This window comes from Calidris pugnax, unplaced genomic scaffold, assembly GCF_001431845.1.
Source record: "Calidris pugnax isolate Ruff unplaced genomic scaffold, ASM143184v1 scaffold42, whole genome shotgun sequence".
Classification (NCBI taxonomy): domain Eukaryota; kingdom Metazoa; phylum Chordata; class Aves; order Charadriiformes; family Scolopacidae; genus Calidris; species Calidris pugnax.
The window spans coordinates 2,507,015-2,523,710 of NW_015090920.1; the positions used below are offsets into that span (position 1 = coordinate 2,507,015).

General features: G+C 35.4%; 1 protein-coding gene across 1 annotated transcript in view; it reads left to right on the forward strand.

The window, feature by feature from the left end:
• Nucleotides 1–16,696, forward strand: part of LRBA (LPS-responsive vesicle trafficking, beach and anchor containing) — a 464,550-nt gene that overhangs the window by 321,616 nt on the left and 126,238 nt on the right. The window contains exons 44-46 of the mRNA XM_014950036.1: nt 1,303–1,443; nt 2,613–2,732; nt 16,483–16,635. Of these exons, the coding sequence (XP_014805522.1) occupies nt 1,303–1,443; nt 2,613–2,732; nt 16,483–16,635 (414 nt within the window). The remainder of the gene's footprint in view (nt 1–1,302; nt 1,444–2,612; nt 2,733–16,482; nt 16,636–16,696) is intronic.

Below are 16,696 nucleotides of genomic sequence, written 5' to 3' on the forward strand. Positions count from 1 at the left end.
GATGGTTTTTTTTTTTATCCTACTGCAATGTGAAAACCGCTCTAAGTGAAAACTGTAAGATTAGATCTTAGGTCATTCACAGATCTAATCTAGAAGAGAAAATACTTTGAAGCTCGTATGCCAAATTTCATGTGAGCTGCAAAGGAGCAGTTATTTGAATACTAATAATCTGAACAGCAGACATAGTTTTTCACTTGAACTGGGGTTGAATTAATGACTTGGTTACTGATACTTTTGTTCAAGGACTTTTAAAGTTTTTCCTTACCTTGTAGTGTATTCTTAAGTATGTTTATTCTTGCAGAACAGAGAGAATAAAATATTTTTCCATGTTTGTTCTCCAGTTATACTTGAATGCATCCATTGTCTGTACAGATGGGCATCATTTACATTTATAACATACAGTGTGCTCAATATATGCAATACAATTTTCTATATATATGCTTTGCATGTATATGCAAAGATATTTTAGACCTCTTACAGCATTTCCCATATGGAATGGCTAAATTCACTTTTGTGTTTCTCAGTGATTTATGTGACCTACACTCATTTTTCAAAATCCTTTATGTAAAAGTCTGCTGAAGAAATACACAGCTATAGATAATGAAATATTATATTTCTTACATTTAAACAAGTCCCTGGGTGTTTATGTCTTAGGTAAGCACTGAACAAAGAACAACAGTATCGCTGGAAGTGTGATAGGCTTCTTTGGTCATACATGTGTTACTGGTTTCTTTTATATCAATGGTTTTAGATAGAAATTCTGCTGGTTTGTTTGTCTTTTAATCCGTTGAGTAAAACTTGTCTTGGGATGGTAAATGGAAAGCATAAAAACAAGAACAGTAGTATCAAAATTCCAAGTGCACTGTTAATATTTCTTCCACCCTATCGGTCACTATTTTTTCCCCAAAAATATCCAAAGATGTTTCTCATTGTTGCCTACCATTTGCTTAATAGTGTATTCAACACGCAGGCACGCAAGGAAACAACTCTTTGTCCAAGACATTCCACTGTGAAGCATTTTTCAGTCGTTGACTTGTGTCAGGAGTAAATAGCCATGAAGCCTGTATGAGGGCAGAAGGGACTTGTTTCCAACCAGCCTTGGAATCGTGGGCACATGGCAATCCTGGTTTTGAATCCACAGATTTGTTCAGGTGCCTCCAGAACCCAGCATCTGCTTTTGCAAAACACCAAAGCCAGTCTTCTCCAGGCACTCCAATAATTCTGGCTACCAGAAAATATGATGTGATACTAGATCATGTCCTCTTTATTTACCTAACGTCTTTATTTTTACAAACCTTGTAGCCCATTGGAGCTTTGAACCCAAAGAGAGCAGCGTTCTTTGCTGAGAGATACGAATCATGGGAAGACGAGCAGGTTCCCAAATTTCACTACGGCACGCATTATTCAACCGCAAGTTTTGCGCTCACGTGGTTATTAAGAATTGTAAGTATATCTTTGAAAAGTGCTTTTTCTTTCAATAGCTAGGAATGCATAAAGTAAAACTCCACGGCGTAGCAGAGGACTGAAATTTGCTAGTAATTGTAATCAGTAGCGTAAGTTAAATGTCGTCCAACTTTGAGCAGAAGGTTTTCATTTTTATGGTACAGCCTTTTCAAATCAGTAAAGCTTTTTCTCCTTAAAAATTGCTTTTTAGTGTACATTCTTATGTTGCTTAAATATGGTTAACTTTCCTTCCTTGCATATTTTCTGACTGGACCATGTACTGAACATTTGTGGTTCTTACTGAATGTATTCAGTTTTCACCTCCTAATGAGTGTAAATGAGTTGGCTTCTGATGGTCATGAAATTCTATGATGTAAATAATTAATTTTTAAAAATCTGCTGCAATTTATATGGAAGTAACTTTTGAGATGCTACATATTGATAATATATTGGTTAAACAATGCATTTTTCTATAAAACTGAAAGGCGATTTATCTCATAGAAAGTAATTTCTTTGGGAAAGCATTAGCAGCACATCATTAATTAAAGCTTGTTAGAATGTACAAGCATACATAAATCCTTGAAGTAATTTATAGCGCTTAGCTAATTTCAAGCAATTATCCACTAATATGTGCTTAAGTGTTCTTTAACTAAGAGGAGGCTTTTAAATCTTTCGAACATTTTTCTTTTCTAAATCATAAATTACATATTAAACAATAACAATCATAAAGCCATCGCTATTGAATGCTACCCTCTATAATAGATTACCTTTAACAAAATAAAATGTGTGTGTTATTTTTGTTACACACTAGTTTAAAAAATATCTAAGGTAAACATATTGAGCTTTTTTATGTTTTCAAAGGCAATTTGTGTCACAACTGACCGTAGCTTCTCCTCCAGCTTCTAAATATTTTCTTTTGGTGTTGTTTGCTTTTCTTTATCTGCATATATATGCATGGAGTAGGAATAAAAAGCATTTCTTGAACAAATAAGCATCAGTTTGTATTTCTCATTCTTGGATAATAGAATTAACCCTTTGCAATTAATCATGTGTCTGCCTGAAGAATAGCATCATTAATAACCAAACCTCAAAAGAATAAGAAATCCCTTTTTCCCCCTGAAATTCCTAAAGAAATGCTCTTTCTAATAAATCTTCTTATATTTATTTAGGAACCCTTTACAACACTTTTCTTAAATCTACAAGGTGGGAAGTTTGATCACGCGGATAGAACTTTTTCATCTGTTTCAAGAGCATGGCGCAACAGTCAGCGCGACACTTCGGACATCAAGGTAAAAACTTTGCTAAAAGGTGTTCATGGATTTTACACTGCATCTGCCTTGATTGTCCTTGTGATCTAAGGGCCACAGGTTATGAAGAAAGGAAGGAAGAAGACTGGGAGATATCCTACCATTTTGGAAAAGGTGCAAGGGAGATGACAAATGTTAGAGTATTTCAGTTAGAATATTTCAGTTAGAATATTTGAGTAAATATTTTGTAAAACTTTTGCAAACATTTTTAGCCCTTAGACTGAAATAAGGCAAAATTGGTCTTTGTGCCACAATGTGTTTCACTTTTTTTGTTCATCTGCACAAGTTTTAAGCCTTTGAAAAGTCAGTAGAAACTGGTACAGATTTTTAACCACTAAGTTTTGTAAATTCTCTGTTGATGCTTCTGCCCCACTCAGATAAGAAATTTGCAGTTAATATTCATATTACTTTATGTAATTTTAGCTCTAGGAATCCAACCTCGGTTTGGGGTGATTTCTGCAGTGGCCTTTTTCCTTGTTTGACTATGACAAACAGGAGGAGGAGGCTGTGCTAATTTAGGTGCAGAAGGGACAAAAACTAGTCTAATGATGAAGAATAAGTAGATAGGGGATAAAGAGCTGAGAGGAACATCTGGAAGCATTCCCTGGAAAGACTGTGTATAAAAGTCATTGTATAAAGTCATTTATACAAAGTCATTGTATAAAAAGAGACCTAGAATTAAATGTGTGGAGAAGCTAAGGCAGGATTGCATAGAAGTTCTGAGGGCAGAGGTTTAGGTAGGTAGACACTGAAGGAAAAAATGAGGTAAACAACTGGAGTATGGGATCTGGGGAATATTTTGAACTGGGGAAGAGAACGCAGGAGGCAAGGGTGCTATCAGTGGTGGGAAAGCTTTGTTGACCTCAAATCCAAGAAGAATGAGTAATATCAGAATTGGGTTTTTTTAATGGGAGGAAGGATGGAAAAGTATAGTGTGAAGAAAATTAGAGGTTAACTCAAGAATGTCATGCAACTAGCACGAGACATAAGTAACATGAAATCATTCTGTAACTATATTCAGAGTGAGGAGACAATTTAGGAAAGGCTTGATCTGCAGATTAGTGGAATAAGAAAATTGTCAACTAATAGTGCCAAAAAAGTAATGTCATTCTTGCATCTGTGAGTCCGCACCAAAAGAATCAATGGCAATCAGTGGCTAGTGGAATTAATACGATGTCTGTATCGAATTGGGAATTAACAGTTTAGAAAATACAAACACATTAGATTTTTTTCAAATTGACTGGTCATTATAAGCTCAATTCTCTTGTACCTACAAGACTGGCAGGCAAAATTTCAGAGTGCATGTTTTGTTTTGAGAAATGGAGAAGGAGAAAGGTAGCAGTGGACAAATGAAGTATTTAGATTATAAAAAGGAAGAAAAAAGAGAACCAAGATATTATGAGGTGAATTTAACTACAGTTCAGAAAAAAAATACTTACACAGATAATCAGACTGTTTAAGTACTAGGAAGATAACAAGGAGACAAGCAAATGAAACACATATTTATCAAGAAGAGATTATGTCAAAGCAATTACAGTTTCTGGTGAGAAAAGGTAACAGACCTTATAAAGAGAGAAGAAGCAGATGATGATCTTAGTTTTGAGGTTGTCTCATGAGTGAGATAGGAAAACTTGGTCTAAAAGAATCCGCTGTATTTGGAGAATAGTTAGCAGTGGTTCATTATTAAAATTGAAAGATGTATTGAGTGGAATTCTTCTTGATAATAACAGATTAGGCCTCAATTTCCCTTGATATTGGATTGGAATGTACTGGAAGTGGAGTGGAAGCACTTCTTGCATAAAGGAAAAAGATGAAGTTTATTAGGGAAAAGTGAGAACTGCAAATTTTCATGCAGATTCTCGTACAGTTTAGGTACAAATGTAACACAAGGAGCAATCTGCTGTGCAAAAAAAAATAATTATATGTAAAATTAAATTAAATTTTAAAATTAATTAAAATAATTAAACTGTATATTTACAGATGTTGTTTGTTCTGCTGTGAGTGAGTATTCTGACAAAAGTAATTGGCTACGTTGAAACTCCATTTGAAATACTAATCCATTTTTTTATTTCAGCTTTGAATCTTTCTTATGTACTGAAGCAGCTGGCTCCTTCAAAGATGAATGCATTTCTAGGTGTGATGGGGAGGCTGCCACTTCAGTGCAAAAAACACTTGGCCCTTTTAAAGACAATGTAGAGCTTCTTTGTGTTCAGCAGTAGATTCACTCTGGGAGTAGCCTTATGTTCAAGAAAATTATTTTAGCTTTAAAAGATACCTTCATAAGTGAGATGTGGGGAACAAACGTGATTTCAGAGAAGTCACTAGTTAGTTAAGGACTTAAGATAGATTGAATGAATGACTTGGGGGAGACATCTCTTGAAACTGCAGGTATAGATGGACTTGGAAATGATTTTGCTGTAGTATCTGACTGTCCATACCATTCAATCAGTGGCAAACGTAGAGTAAAAACCATGTATTTCTTAACAAGTGAAAGGGTTTTAAGTTTTACTTTGCATTTTTGATGGGCTGAGAACATAAATGTAGTTGGCTATTGTGGCTTATTAAAAAATACTAGGTTTTTTTGACCCTAAGCTCTCTAGATACTAGTTCATACGTCTACAACTGATGAAAACCGAGCAGTTTAATGCATTGATTTGTAGAAATAAAAAAGATTTGGGAAGTCACATTTAATGCCTTGAAAGTGGGAGGCCAAAATGAAAGGTATTGTATCTCGATGCAAGGGGGCACAAAGGAAGAAGAGAGCTTGCTTCCTATTCCAGCTGAAAAAAAATGTGAATTTTTAGAACCATTGAGCTGATTACAGGAAATTATTTCTCTTTGCTTCTCATGTGAAGAGAATGTGTGTAGTTATTGATGGTTGCTGTCCTCAGGTTATTGTTAATCATAGTTGGGGGCATCATATATTGTAAGGAGGACTAACATGAGCTAGTTTTGGAAGCAGCTCTGGTTGGCTGCTATCACTTCAACAGAGAAAGCTAAAGCATATGTGTGGTCTTAACCAATCTTCATCAATATCCTGTGAAAGCCTTGGATCAATGATCAAAGCAGGAAACTAACGCTGCACTGTAGTATAACCTTTGGTTGAACTTTTCAAATTTTGATTTCAAGAGGTGATACGTTGCATAAAATTTAATTTCTTAGTTCTCCCCTATCCATTTATTTAAGCAATTCAAATTAAAAATCCTTTGGAAGTTGGCTAGTGTTTGACTACCACTCTGGAATTGCTATTTACTAATTAGCTCAGCATTGTTGCCTTTAAATGACTAACCACATGTTTTTAAGTTAAATCTTCTGCACTGAAGAATATTAAATGTATTTCAATTCTGTGAGAGTACCACTTAGTACCTTTAAAGTACTGGACTGGCATGATCATTAAATCCTTCAGCTACTTCCTAATTTACATGATTAGTGCAAACAGTAATGTTGGTTTTGTTAGTGCTGTGTAACAACATGGTTAATTGTCATAGTACTGTGTAAAATGCCAACATGGATAGCCTGGCAGTGTTTGACAGAAAAATACTTAAGTTTGGGGCTTGGACTAAGGTTTGGAATACAGAAGTTAAGACTCTCTCTACTTTTGTGTTGCTGCTTTTCTTTGATGAATGAGCAGAATTGCAGATAGTTGTTCAAGAGCAGTTGTTATTTCTGGTTCGGTAGCTAGCCTGATGCAATACATTTATTTATCATATTTACAACAGAATAACTGTTACGCATGTTGCTCGTGTATTTTCTCTTTTCCAGGAGTAGTACTTTGCTAATTGTTCTTTTTTAATACCATATATACAGTTTTTCAGGATCACTTGAAGTTCTCGTGCTGTCCTCCAAACAGCTATGTTGCCTTCTTAGTGTCATCTGGAATTTTATTACTGCACCTTCTATGCCAGGTCATTAATGAGATTATTGACTGATATTAGGAGCAGGGCAGACCCATTACCACGTCCTCCCAGTTTGTCAGTGAGCTATTGATAACTGCTTTTGGAATATAGATTTCCAGCTTGGCTCCTCCCACATTATTGTAACCTAATCTCATCTCCATTTCTCTACTTTGCTTATAAGAATGTCATGGGAGACTGAGAGAGTCTCAGAGGTCATTGTCAAAAGTGAAGCAACATCTTACCTCTTTTTCTTTCACCATCCACTGTTGCAGTTACATTTTGAAAAGAAAATTACATGGGCTCTATGTGATTAATCTTTAACCAAGTTGAGGTCACCAGCATAGACCTACGTACTGTTCTTCATGCTTTTCCCTCTACTGCTTTGTGCATGTTCCTTGTTGATGTGCTTATAAGTTGGGGTTTTTTTTGGTGCCTTTGATTAGTTTTGTTCTAAAGGAGATGCTAGAAGACCATAAACTTTCAGGAAACATTAGTAAGTCCAGATTGTTCCATCATAAAATGGGTACTAGTTTATGAAAGTCCATCTGGTGATGAGACACACATCAGGGACAGCTATTGTAAGGCTGGTGTGATGGTATTGAATAGCTGAATTCATATCTCATATGGGTGTGCTTAGCAAGTTATAATTATCTTTTCCTAAGGTTCTTGTAGTATAGAACAGCTTAATTTTTAGGTTCAGAAATGCTATTTTGGCAAGTTAACTATATTATAAAACTCATAAGCATCACATTGTTTTGGATAGTTTTTCTTTAAATCACACTTCGTGTTTAAAGTCTCTTTGAATTGTAACAGTATTAAATGATGTCTGCTATAATGTGTAAATTGACTTGGGCTTCTAGGAGTGTACTAGTGTTATAAAGTGGGTATCTGGTGTATATAAACACTAATGAGATTGGGGGAGAATGGGTTTGGCCAAGATTCTTCAGGAGTGTCCTTGGAAGGGATAAGTTGGGAAGCAGCAAAATGCTAAAAAGACATCATGATTTCATTATGAATAGGATACCCAGATTAAGAACTATATTATAACTTCAGTGATAGTCATGGCTCTAAAATGTTGTCTCAAATTGTAGACTGTAATAAACAAAGAGCTCTGAAAGTAGCCCCCTATATTCTCAGTTTTCATCCATTTTCTAATTCTTTGCCTCAAAGTCATCTCTGTGCAAGGTTGAAGTTGCCTTAGGACATTCAGAAAACCTATTTGAAGCTAGTTCTGTTATTTATGTTCTTCAGGTTTTGTAAATTGTTCTTAAAAGGAATAAAGATAACACTGTCTGCAAGTATACAGTGTTTAACAACATTTGTTAAGTTTGGGTGCTGTGATTTCTTAGTTAGACAGTGGCATTAAAATATAGGTAGTGCATCTAATTAACGTTATTGAAATATTAAAAATTAAAAGAACAGTTGCAATAAAGTAAAAGTGAAATTAAATCATTTAATACCTTGATCTCATTGGACAGATAATTATATAATTTGCCTACGTGTCTCTGTCCTTAGCTATTTCTTAACTTTTTTTCCTTTCCAGTACATATTTTGAGTGAAATAACAACTTTCAAAGCTTACACAACTAAAAGCCACCAAGGCTAAAGTTTTCAGCTGTAAGTTCTTAAAGGCTTTTGCAAGACGCTTATTAAAGAAAAATAATCCATTGACTTCTGATAAATAAATGATACAGAAATCAGGTCATAGTATGTTCTGTAATTACATGTTTTTTCACACGATACTTTTGAGAATCTGCAGGAATTACTGGGTCCTTGTTTTGTTAGAGGGTTAAACCTGCTCCTGTCTGTGGGTCCTGATGTATTTTATCCAAACAAGCACAAACTCTGTGCAGAAAATCTTTGTTATGGTAGACAAGTTTGATCTGTAACCAGATATAAATAGAATATATCACAAAATTTAAGTACTTGTAGTGTTACTGGCACTCGTAGGTATTGTGTAGTTTGTGACTGCTTTGGGCATTACCAAGTTGCTATTGGGTCACATGTTTTCAATGGGGATTTTTGTGTTCAATGTGGATTTTTTTTTTATTTCAAGCATGAGATTCCTCAAGTCTTCAAGGAGACTTGAGAGTTTGGCCTCCATCATTTAACTTTATGGGCAATAAACATTACAGTGAGCATTGGGAAAATTCTGTTTTCCTAATAATACATCAGGTTTTGTATGTTTGGAAAAGGTTATTAATAGTTATAACATTCTGTAAAGGAAAAAAAAATTTTCTCCTCTGCAAGTATTAGAACAGATGATGCTGTGTCTACTATGGATTTGCTTCTTGCAATTGATTGACTCATTTCTCAAAAAAGCTGTAAGCCTCAAATTAAGACTTTCTCAGTGATGGGACATTTGTTACGGTGCCCTCTCTGTGGAGCTTCTGTAGAGACAACTAAAATGTGAACTTATGCTGCACGTACTAGGCCCTGCAAGAAACACACATGTAATGTCTCTATCCACCTGCTTATTCTTTTTTTAAACATATAGGAACTTAGTTATCTGTATAACCTGCTGTAAATTGACCAAGAAACTTTGGTTTTGGAGAAAATGGAGGTTGCTGTAGATGGGTCAAGGAGCACACGCGAGTTGCAGATTTGAATACGACTGATTTAAAGGCATGTCAAGCAATGTTTTTAAACTTTGGTACTCTACAGTTCCAAGCTACTGGAACATTCTGAAACTGGAGGATGACAAATTTCATGACTTTCTTTAAAATATAGATTTTTAAAAGAATTGAAACTCTGCAAAATGGCAACTCGTGCTTATTGAAACAGGCTGCCTAACATAAGCATGCCTAAACCACCCTGTAACCTGATAAGCTTTTCTACATATGCTTTGCATTGTTTTATACTTCTCCATCTAATAGTCAGGACTTTCAGAAGTTACAAGGAATAAAGTTGCTGCCAAACTGGCAACGTTACCTTTGTATAGGAGAAACCTCATGTCATATTAGTAGCAAGGTCAAAGATGTCCAAGAGCAATGACTAGCAAAATTCAGAAGCAGGTACACAGTAATTCAGATTTTTAATCATGAACTGCATGCCTGGTGTAGCAAAACTTTTAACATCTTTAGGATGCACAGCTTTGGTTTCCGTGAAAGATTTGTTCTTCTGTAAAATTGTGCCAAGATTCATAACAGGTAAATACTTCTCTGAGTTTAAAAAAAAATAATTTTAAATTCAGTCAGATCCATGTATCTGTGGGAATTGCAGTCGTTAAAAATATAGACATCTGGGTGTATGGATCAGAACATTCCATCTAATATTTGTGGTCTGCTTCTCTTATACTCAGTCATAATTGTTTTTAAAATGAAACAAATACTTTTAATATCTACTCCAAACAGCGGTTTTAGCTGTTGAAATAATAAACTTTAAGTAAATTATGGGCAAGTTCGTGAAAGTCCAAAGAAGAATGACCAGAGGTCTAGAAAATGAGACCAGTGATATAAAATTGAAGGTTTCAGGTTGTTTACTTTGGAGGAAAGAGGAACAAGGGCAGAAACGTCAAGTGTTTTGGCAGTGGGAGTTTTAAGATTTATACCCTGCTGGGGATTTTGGCTGGCAGGCACAGTGCACGTCATTTCATGAAATCACACAACAGCCCAGGCTGAAGGGACCTTGAAAGATCATCTGGTCCAACTTTTCATGGGAAAGGGAGCCTAGATTAGATTTTCTAGCCCCTTGGCCAATCCCATTTTGTTGCAGCCTCCAGTGATGGGGACTCTACCACATCTCTGGGGAGGTTTCTCCACTGAATGGTAATTCTCACTGTAAATTTCTTGCTTCTATTTAGATGAATTCTGCTATGTCCTTCTTGTTGCAGTGTGCCTCCGTGCTGGCATGCGTGTTGTCCATCCTTAGAGTGTGTTGTCCATCCTTAGAGTATGTTGTCCATCCTTAGAGTGTGTTGTCCATCCTTGAGTGTGTTGTCCATCCTTAGAGTATGTTGTCCATCCTTGAGTGTGTTGTCCATCCTTAGAGTGTGTTGTCCATCCTTAGAGTATGTTGTCCATCCTTAGAGTGTGTTGTCCATCCTTAGAGTACGTTGTCCATCCTTGAGTGTGTTGTCCATCCTTAGAGTATGTTGTCCATCCTTGAGTGTGTTGTCCATCCTTAGAGTGTCTTGTCCATCCTTAGAGTGTGTTGTCCATCCTTAGAGTGGGTTGTCCATCCTTAGAGCGGGAGGGGAGTGGTGGTCAGAAAGTGCTGGTGGGAATGGATCTCACTGTCCCTGGGGTGAAAGCCCCTCCTACACTTTGGTGTGTGTCAGAAGGAGCAACTGCTGTTTAAAAGGAGACTAGATATTGGGAAGTTCTTCCAGCAGGTGTGAGCAGATGGACACTAGAAATTTGTAGGATCCCCATCACTGAAAATTTTAAAAGAACAAGGCAGAGAAAAGTCTTTCTGATTCTAATTGTCTGTGAATGGAAAGGTGGACAAGGTGACCTTACAAGGTTTCATCTAGATCTTTTTATGATTCAGTTTAGTCCTTTTCACCCACAGTTAATTAAAAAAAAAAAAAAACAACCGAGGAAAAGAATGTAGTTATATATACAACTTTTTTCCTCTTTGTCTGTGAAATTAACCTGAACTACATATTGGACACTGTATAAATATAGTTCATAAATACCATTGCATGCTTTTACTTATATCCTTAGTAAAAAGTAAAATAATTTTGTGTATATATAACCCCTGTATTGACTAACAGGATTCAAAGTGCCTTAAAAATGCAATTTTTAATGCAATGAAGTACTGACTTAATAAAATCTACTTATTGATTATCATATATTTAATTAATCTGCTAAATAAACATCCGTATTTTTTATAATTTCCTTTGCTTAGTTACAAATTACTGAAGATTTTCCTACTTTTCTTAAGGAAATATAATCTCTTAGAACTTTAACAGGATGATAGACATTGACAAAATTACTTTATTCGTTAATTCACTTTAGAATTTTAATGGAAACCTGCTGAAGTATTTTTCTTACAAGTTGGGAGAATTTCAGGCAATGTCTTGAGTCAGCGTCTTAGTTCTGCGAGAAATAACACACATACAGCAGATGGAGGGAAACTCATGGGTACTTAGAAATTATGTATTTTTTATAATTTTATTTGCTTAGTTGCAAATTACTGAAGATTTTAATATTTTTCTTAAAGAAGGAAGTACAATCTCTTAGAACTTTAACAGGATGATAGACATTGACAAAATTACTTTATTCGTTAATTCACTTTAGAATTTTAATGGAAACCTGCTGAAGTATTTTTCTTACAAGTTGGGAGAATTTCAGGCAATGTCTTGAGTCAGCATCTTAGTTCTGCAAGAAATAACACACATACAGCAGGTGGAGGGAAACTCATGGGTACTTAGAAATTATATTTTCCCACAGTCAGGAAAATGATTACGTCGAACTGTGATGAAAAAATGAAATTTGAATTAATTTAATATATTAATATATATTTTTCAAATGCCATTTAAGTCCGCTAACAGAGGAAATAAAGTGTGGCAATATGAATAAAAACCTAGACTTCTAATATGCATTTTTATTATTGTGTTTGACAGGTTATATATAGGCTTAATATTGCTTAATGTGATTGTCAAATAATTTAGTTTGAAAATCTGGTATCTTATAAATATTTTAATATGGTTAGGGAATCTGTGTCACTGTTTCTAGACATCTTTGCAGATCATATAACTCTGCTTCAAAACGCATCTGTCTATTATTTTCTAAACAAAAGAAGAGAAAAAACCAACATTTCATTGCGTTGTAGAAACAAAGTATCAAGTATAGATTTTTTTTTTATGTGTGGTAGCAAACATCAAAATAAAATACCAGTGTTAAAGTTGAATTCTACTGATATTACTTGTTTGTAAAAAAATATTTTTCGTGAAGTTTCCTTAGGAATCATTGTTTCCATGTGGTAGAAGGCAATTTTTTTTAGAGTAGAATTTTATTTTTATTATATACAGAATTTTATGAACGTGTTAATGAGAATCCTGATATAGCAAATTTTATCTCTATATCTTTTTAAAAAATGTATACCACTAGAAATACCATGTGTTTAGGTTCATGTTGACCTTCACTGAGAGCTCCTTCATCCGTTGTGAGGAAATCAAAAACGCGGCAGAAGGAGTGAAGGTTTTGCTCATCGTAAGGATGTCTGTTTCTACCCTATAGAACTCTTGAATTCCAACAGAGGAATTTCTGAAACTAATTTTCAACACAATTGTGCTAAAACATGAGCTTCAACAAATCATACAGATGTTTTTGTTTTCCTGTGAAATCATATAAAGAAAAGAAATGTGGGGCAATTTGACTGGTTCTGTCCATGTGCTGAGTGTGTAAAATTTCAGAAGGGATTCAGTCAAATTAGAAAAAGAACAATGGCAACCAAAATGATTAAGCAGAAGGGAAGAGTTCCAGAGGGAATGGATCTAAACCCTTTAGCTTGCAAAAAGAGACCGCTGAGGAAGAATATGATGATAAAGTCTGTAGTACCCAGAAGGGCATATAGGAGAGTGAATAAGGGGTTTAATATTTACTGGTTTCCACAACTAGAAGCATCACCTGGTGCTTTTAGGAAGCAGTTTTAGAACAGCCAAAGGGAAAAACCTTTGTAGATAAAACTACAGTGTGGAACCCATGATTAATGATTTTAAAAATCAAAAGCCCAGATGAGTTCAAAACCATTTTAACTGTAAGACGCTGACAGAATATCTGTGGAAAAGTCTGTACTTGGCCTGTGCTAATCTTCCAGTCCGTGTCCCTTTCCAGTTGAGATGCTAAATGGTCCTTCAGTCTGGCCTCTTGCTCCTGCATCTTCATGTGGTATTTGTGTGAAACCACAAGTAACCTCTTCCTCCCCTTCTCCAAAAACAAGCAAAAAGTGCATTTGTTAATCTTTTTAATGTTCTCATGTGTCCAAAAAGTTCCATTATTAATGGAGTTACAGACATGAGGCAGCATCTGCTCTCATAGTGTCAATCTGTGCATGCGATGTGAGTATTTTAAGGAAACAGGAGCCCCCACAAATAGAGTTGATAAGGATTATCAAGGACTGCAGGTACCAAATACATGAAGAATATTTGCAAATTGGGTAAAAAATTAGCTATTTTATTATCAGGTTTATTTGCTGTTTTTAGGAAAAGCTGTTGGCCTTTAACTAATGTTTTCATTTTCACTTGTATAAAAATAAATACTACTCAATTAGGGTGGCCCAGTGTGTCTGTTCTCTCTCCCTTTTCCCAGGTGTAAATGCAGGCACGTCAGGTTATAAAGAAGCTCCTTTTGTAAAAATACGTTGTTGTGGTGACAGTGAAAAACTTTCTGAAAACCCATTTCTGGAATAATGAAATAACGTCTTATGAAAAGTTCCTAATAGTCCAACTAACAGAAGTTACTGGTAATTTTGAAGTTTCCAGGCAGCATATTGTTTCTGTGTAATCTAATGAAAACAATGTGTGTTCTAGAAAGCCAAATGTTTTCTGATCTTGAAAGAAACTAATGAATAGCTGTACAGATATATATGAAAAAAACCCACCCCAAAACATCAGTAACATATGTAATGAGGTTATGTTTTAAGTATTTAGAATCATGGTATGGTTTCATATTTGTGGTGCATGCTGCTATCGAATTAATAGTCCAGTGTCTCAGCTTTTTCTTTGTTAGTAGTTGTCTGGGATGGTAAAAACTACGCAAACTTTGGTGTTGGAGTACTTTCTTTTTTACAAACGTTTATCCTCGTTAAATTCTTGTTCTTTCACTTATCCAATTAAATAGTTTCAAATCTCTTTTTATCAAGTACTTGTCAAGCACTTGGTCCAGAAGCGTGTTTTTACCCTGCCTGGTTAATTAAGGTGACTGTAAACAAAAAGATGTACAATTCAAAGCCGAGCAGTGTTTCACACAAGGATGGAGGTGATAATAGCTTAATTCCTGCTTGATCTTTCCTGTCTTTGCCCTGGCTACTTCGGATTGACCTTGTCCACAATCTGATGACCTCCCCGTTGCACTCAGCCATTTGGAAAGCTGCTCATGCCATCGCTGGCCCTGAGGGGCTATCTGGGAGACCACTGATCCATTGACCCATGTCAAGACCGGGTTTCAGATCTGATCTACTGAGCTTCTGACACAAGCTACATTCTGCACCCACTCTAGACAAAGCCAATGGGGCAGACTGATTTTGTTTTAATTTTTTTTTTTTTTCCCTCCTCCTTAAGTGGCGTGCAGTTTGCGTTGCTGTATGGAAGGGGCAATTTTACACCAGTCATTTGCTATGAAATACACTTCCTGAAGCAATTACACCTATTGATCCTTGCTTTACAAAGGAAGTAAATTCTCTAATTTAGTGGCTCAATTTTTCTAAATCCATCAAATTGCCAGGTTTATTGGGTGTATTTAAGTCTCAACATCAAGTTCCACCCACACACACACAAAAAAAAAAAACACCTTTACAATATATTTAGGGCAGAAATATATATCATGTCTTAATAGGCTTTTTCTATTAAGTGAAGGCAGAAATATATGTCATGTCTTAATAGGCTTTTTCTATTAAGTGTTATGCCAGGACTTTGCAGACATTTATAAAAGTGTGCAAATAAGGTTCTAATCACATTAACTTGTGGTATGGTTAGGTATATCCTTGTGCATATTTTACAAAATAAATGACAGCTTATGAAGTTGCATGTCTGTTTGCCAAACAGGGAAACAGTCCACTTACCCAGGAGAAAATCTTTATGGTTTTGAGCTTAATTTTGCTTCCTAGCACATTGAGTTCAATTCCGCATAAGCATGTACCATTTTCTGCTTCAAAATTTTCTTTGTTGAGCCATTAGTATTACTTTGTTTTCCTCGTGAGACTTGGAAATTACAATTCCTTTGCTGTATGTGCTTACATTTTGTCCTTGGCCATGTTTTTTGTAGGAAGCTGGGGCTGCAGAAACTTGTTTAAACACTTGTTTAAAGTGGTGATGATCCTGACAAGGAATTTGGTTTATACACAGACCTTGTAGCCGTGCAAAATTCCTTCCTTTTTTTTTTTTCCCCTCTTTTGAGTATATGTGTGTGTGTGAAATTATGCATGATTATTCCCTGTAATTACAGACTGGACACATAATTGAGTTAATGACCTTTCCACGAAAGAAAAATATTGACTTTTTTCAGCTTTGACTATGTGGGTTTTTTTCTGAACGTGTGGTAGAACTCCAGGTATTTTAGAATTTACAGAAAAAATTATTTCTGGACATTGAATGATCTTAGATAATAGCCTAAACATTAAGTTCTCAGACTCTTTATGTTAGAGAGAATAAGAATATAACTGGGTTTTACACCTTTGTAATTAGTATATATGGTGCCACTTTCACTCAAACTACAGACTGCCATTTGTGCATTAGCGCCTTAAAATGTGGATTGTACTAAAATATGAAAAAAGTCCTTTTCCCCATCTTCGTAACGTCCTTCGTTGTCTGTTGCTTTCCACTGAATATTATTTGTACGATGTGATGTTCATTCCTTTAGTTTTATATGTTTCTCTGTACATAATATCCAATCAAAACCAATGTTCTGATTATTTTTTTTTTGTTTTATAGCCTGTTGTGTTTTAGTTCTTTTTCATGTTAAAAGCACGATAACGATTTATCATATCTAAAGGTTTAAATTTTAGAAAATATGAAAGGGAATTTCCCTCTTCTGGGGGAGGAGGGCGATGTCTGTGGGAAGATTTTGTCTATTCTCTTTGCCTAATGCCATTCTAATCATGATTTTTTTAATATGACAAAGTGCATCCTCTGACATAATTTATAACATGGCATTGTTTTTCATTTATCTCCAGGAATTGATTCCTGAATTCTATTACCTCCCAGAGATATTTGTCAACAGCAACAATTACAATCTGGGAGTGATGGATGATGGAACGGTCGTGTCTGATGTTGAACTTCCACCGTGGGCCAAAACCCCAGAAGAATTTGTTCGCATAAACAGACTGGTAAGATGGCTATCTTCTATTGTCTGTCAAGTAGCATTTGTCTTGCAAGATTCTTCTGAAA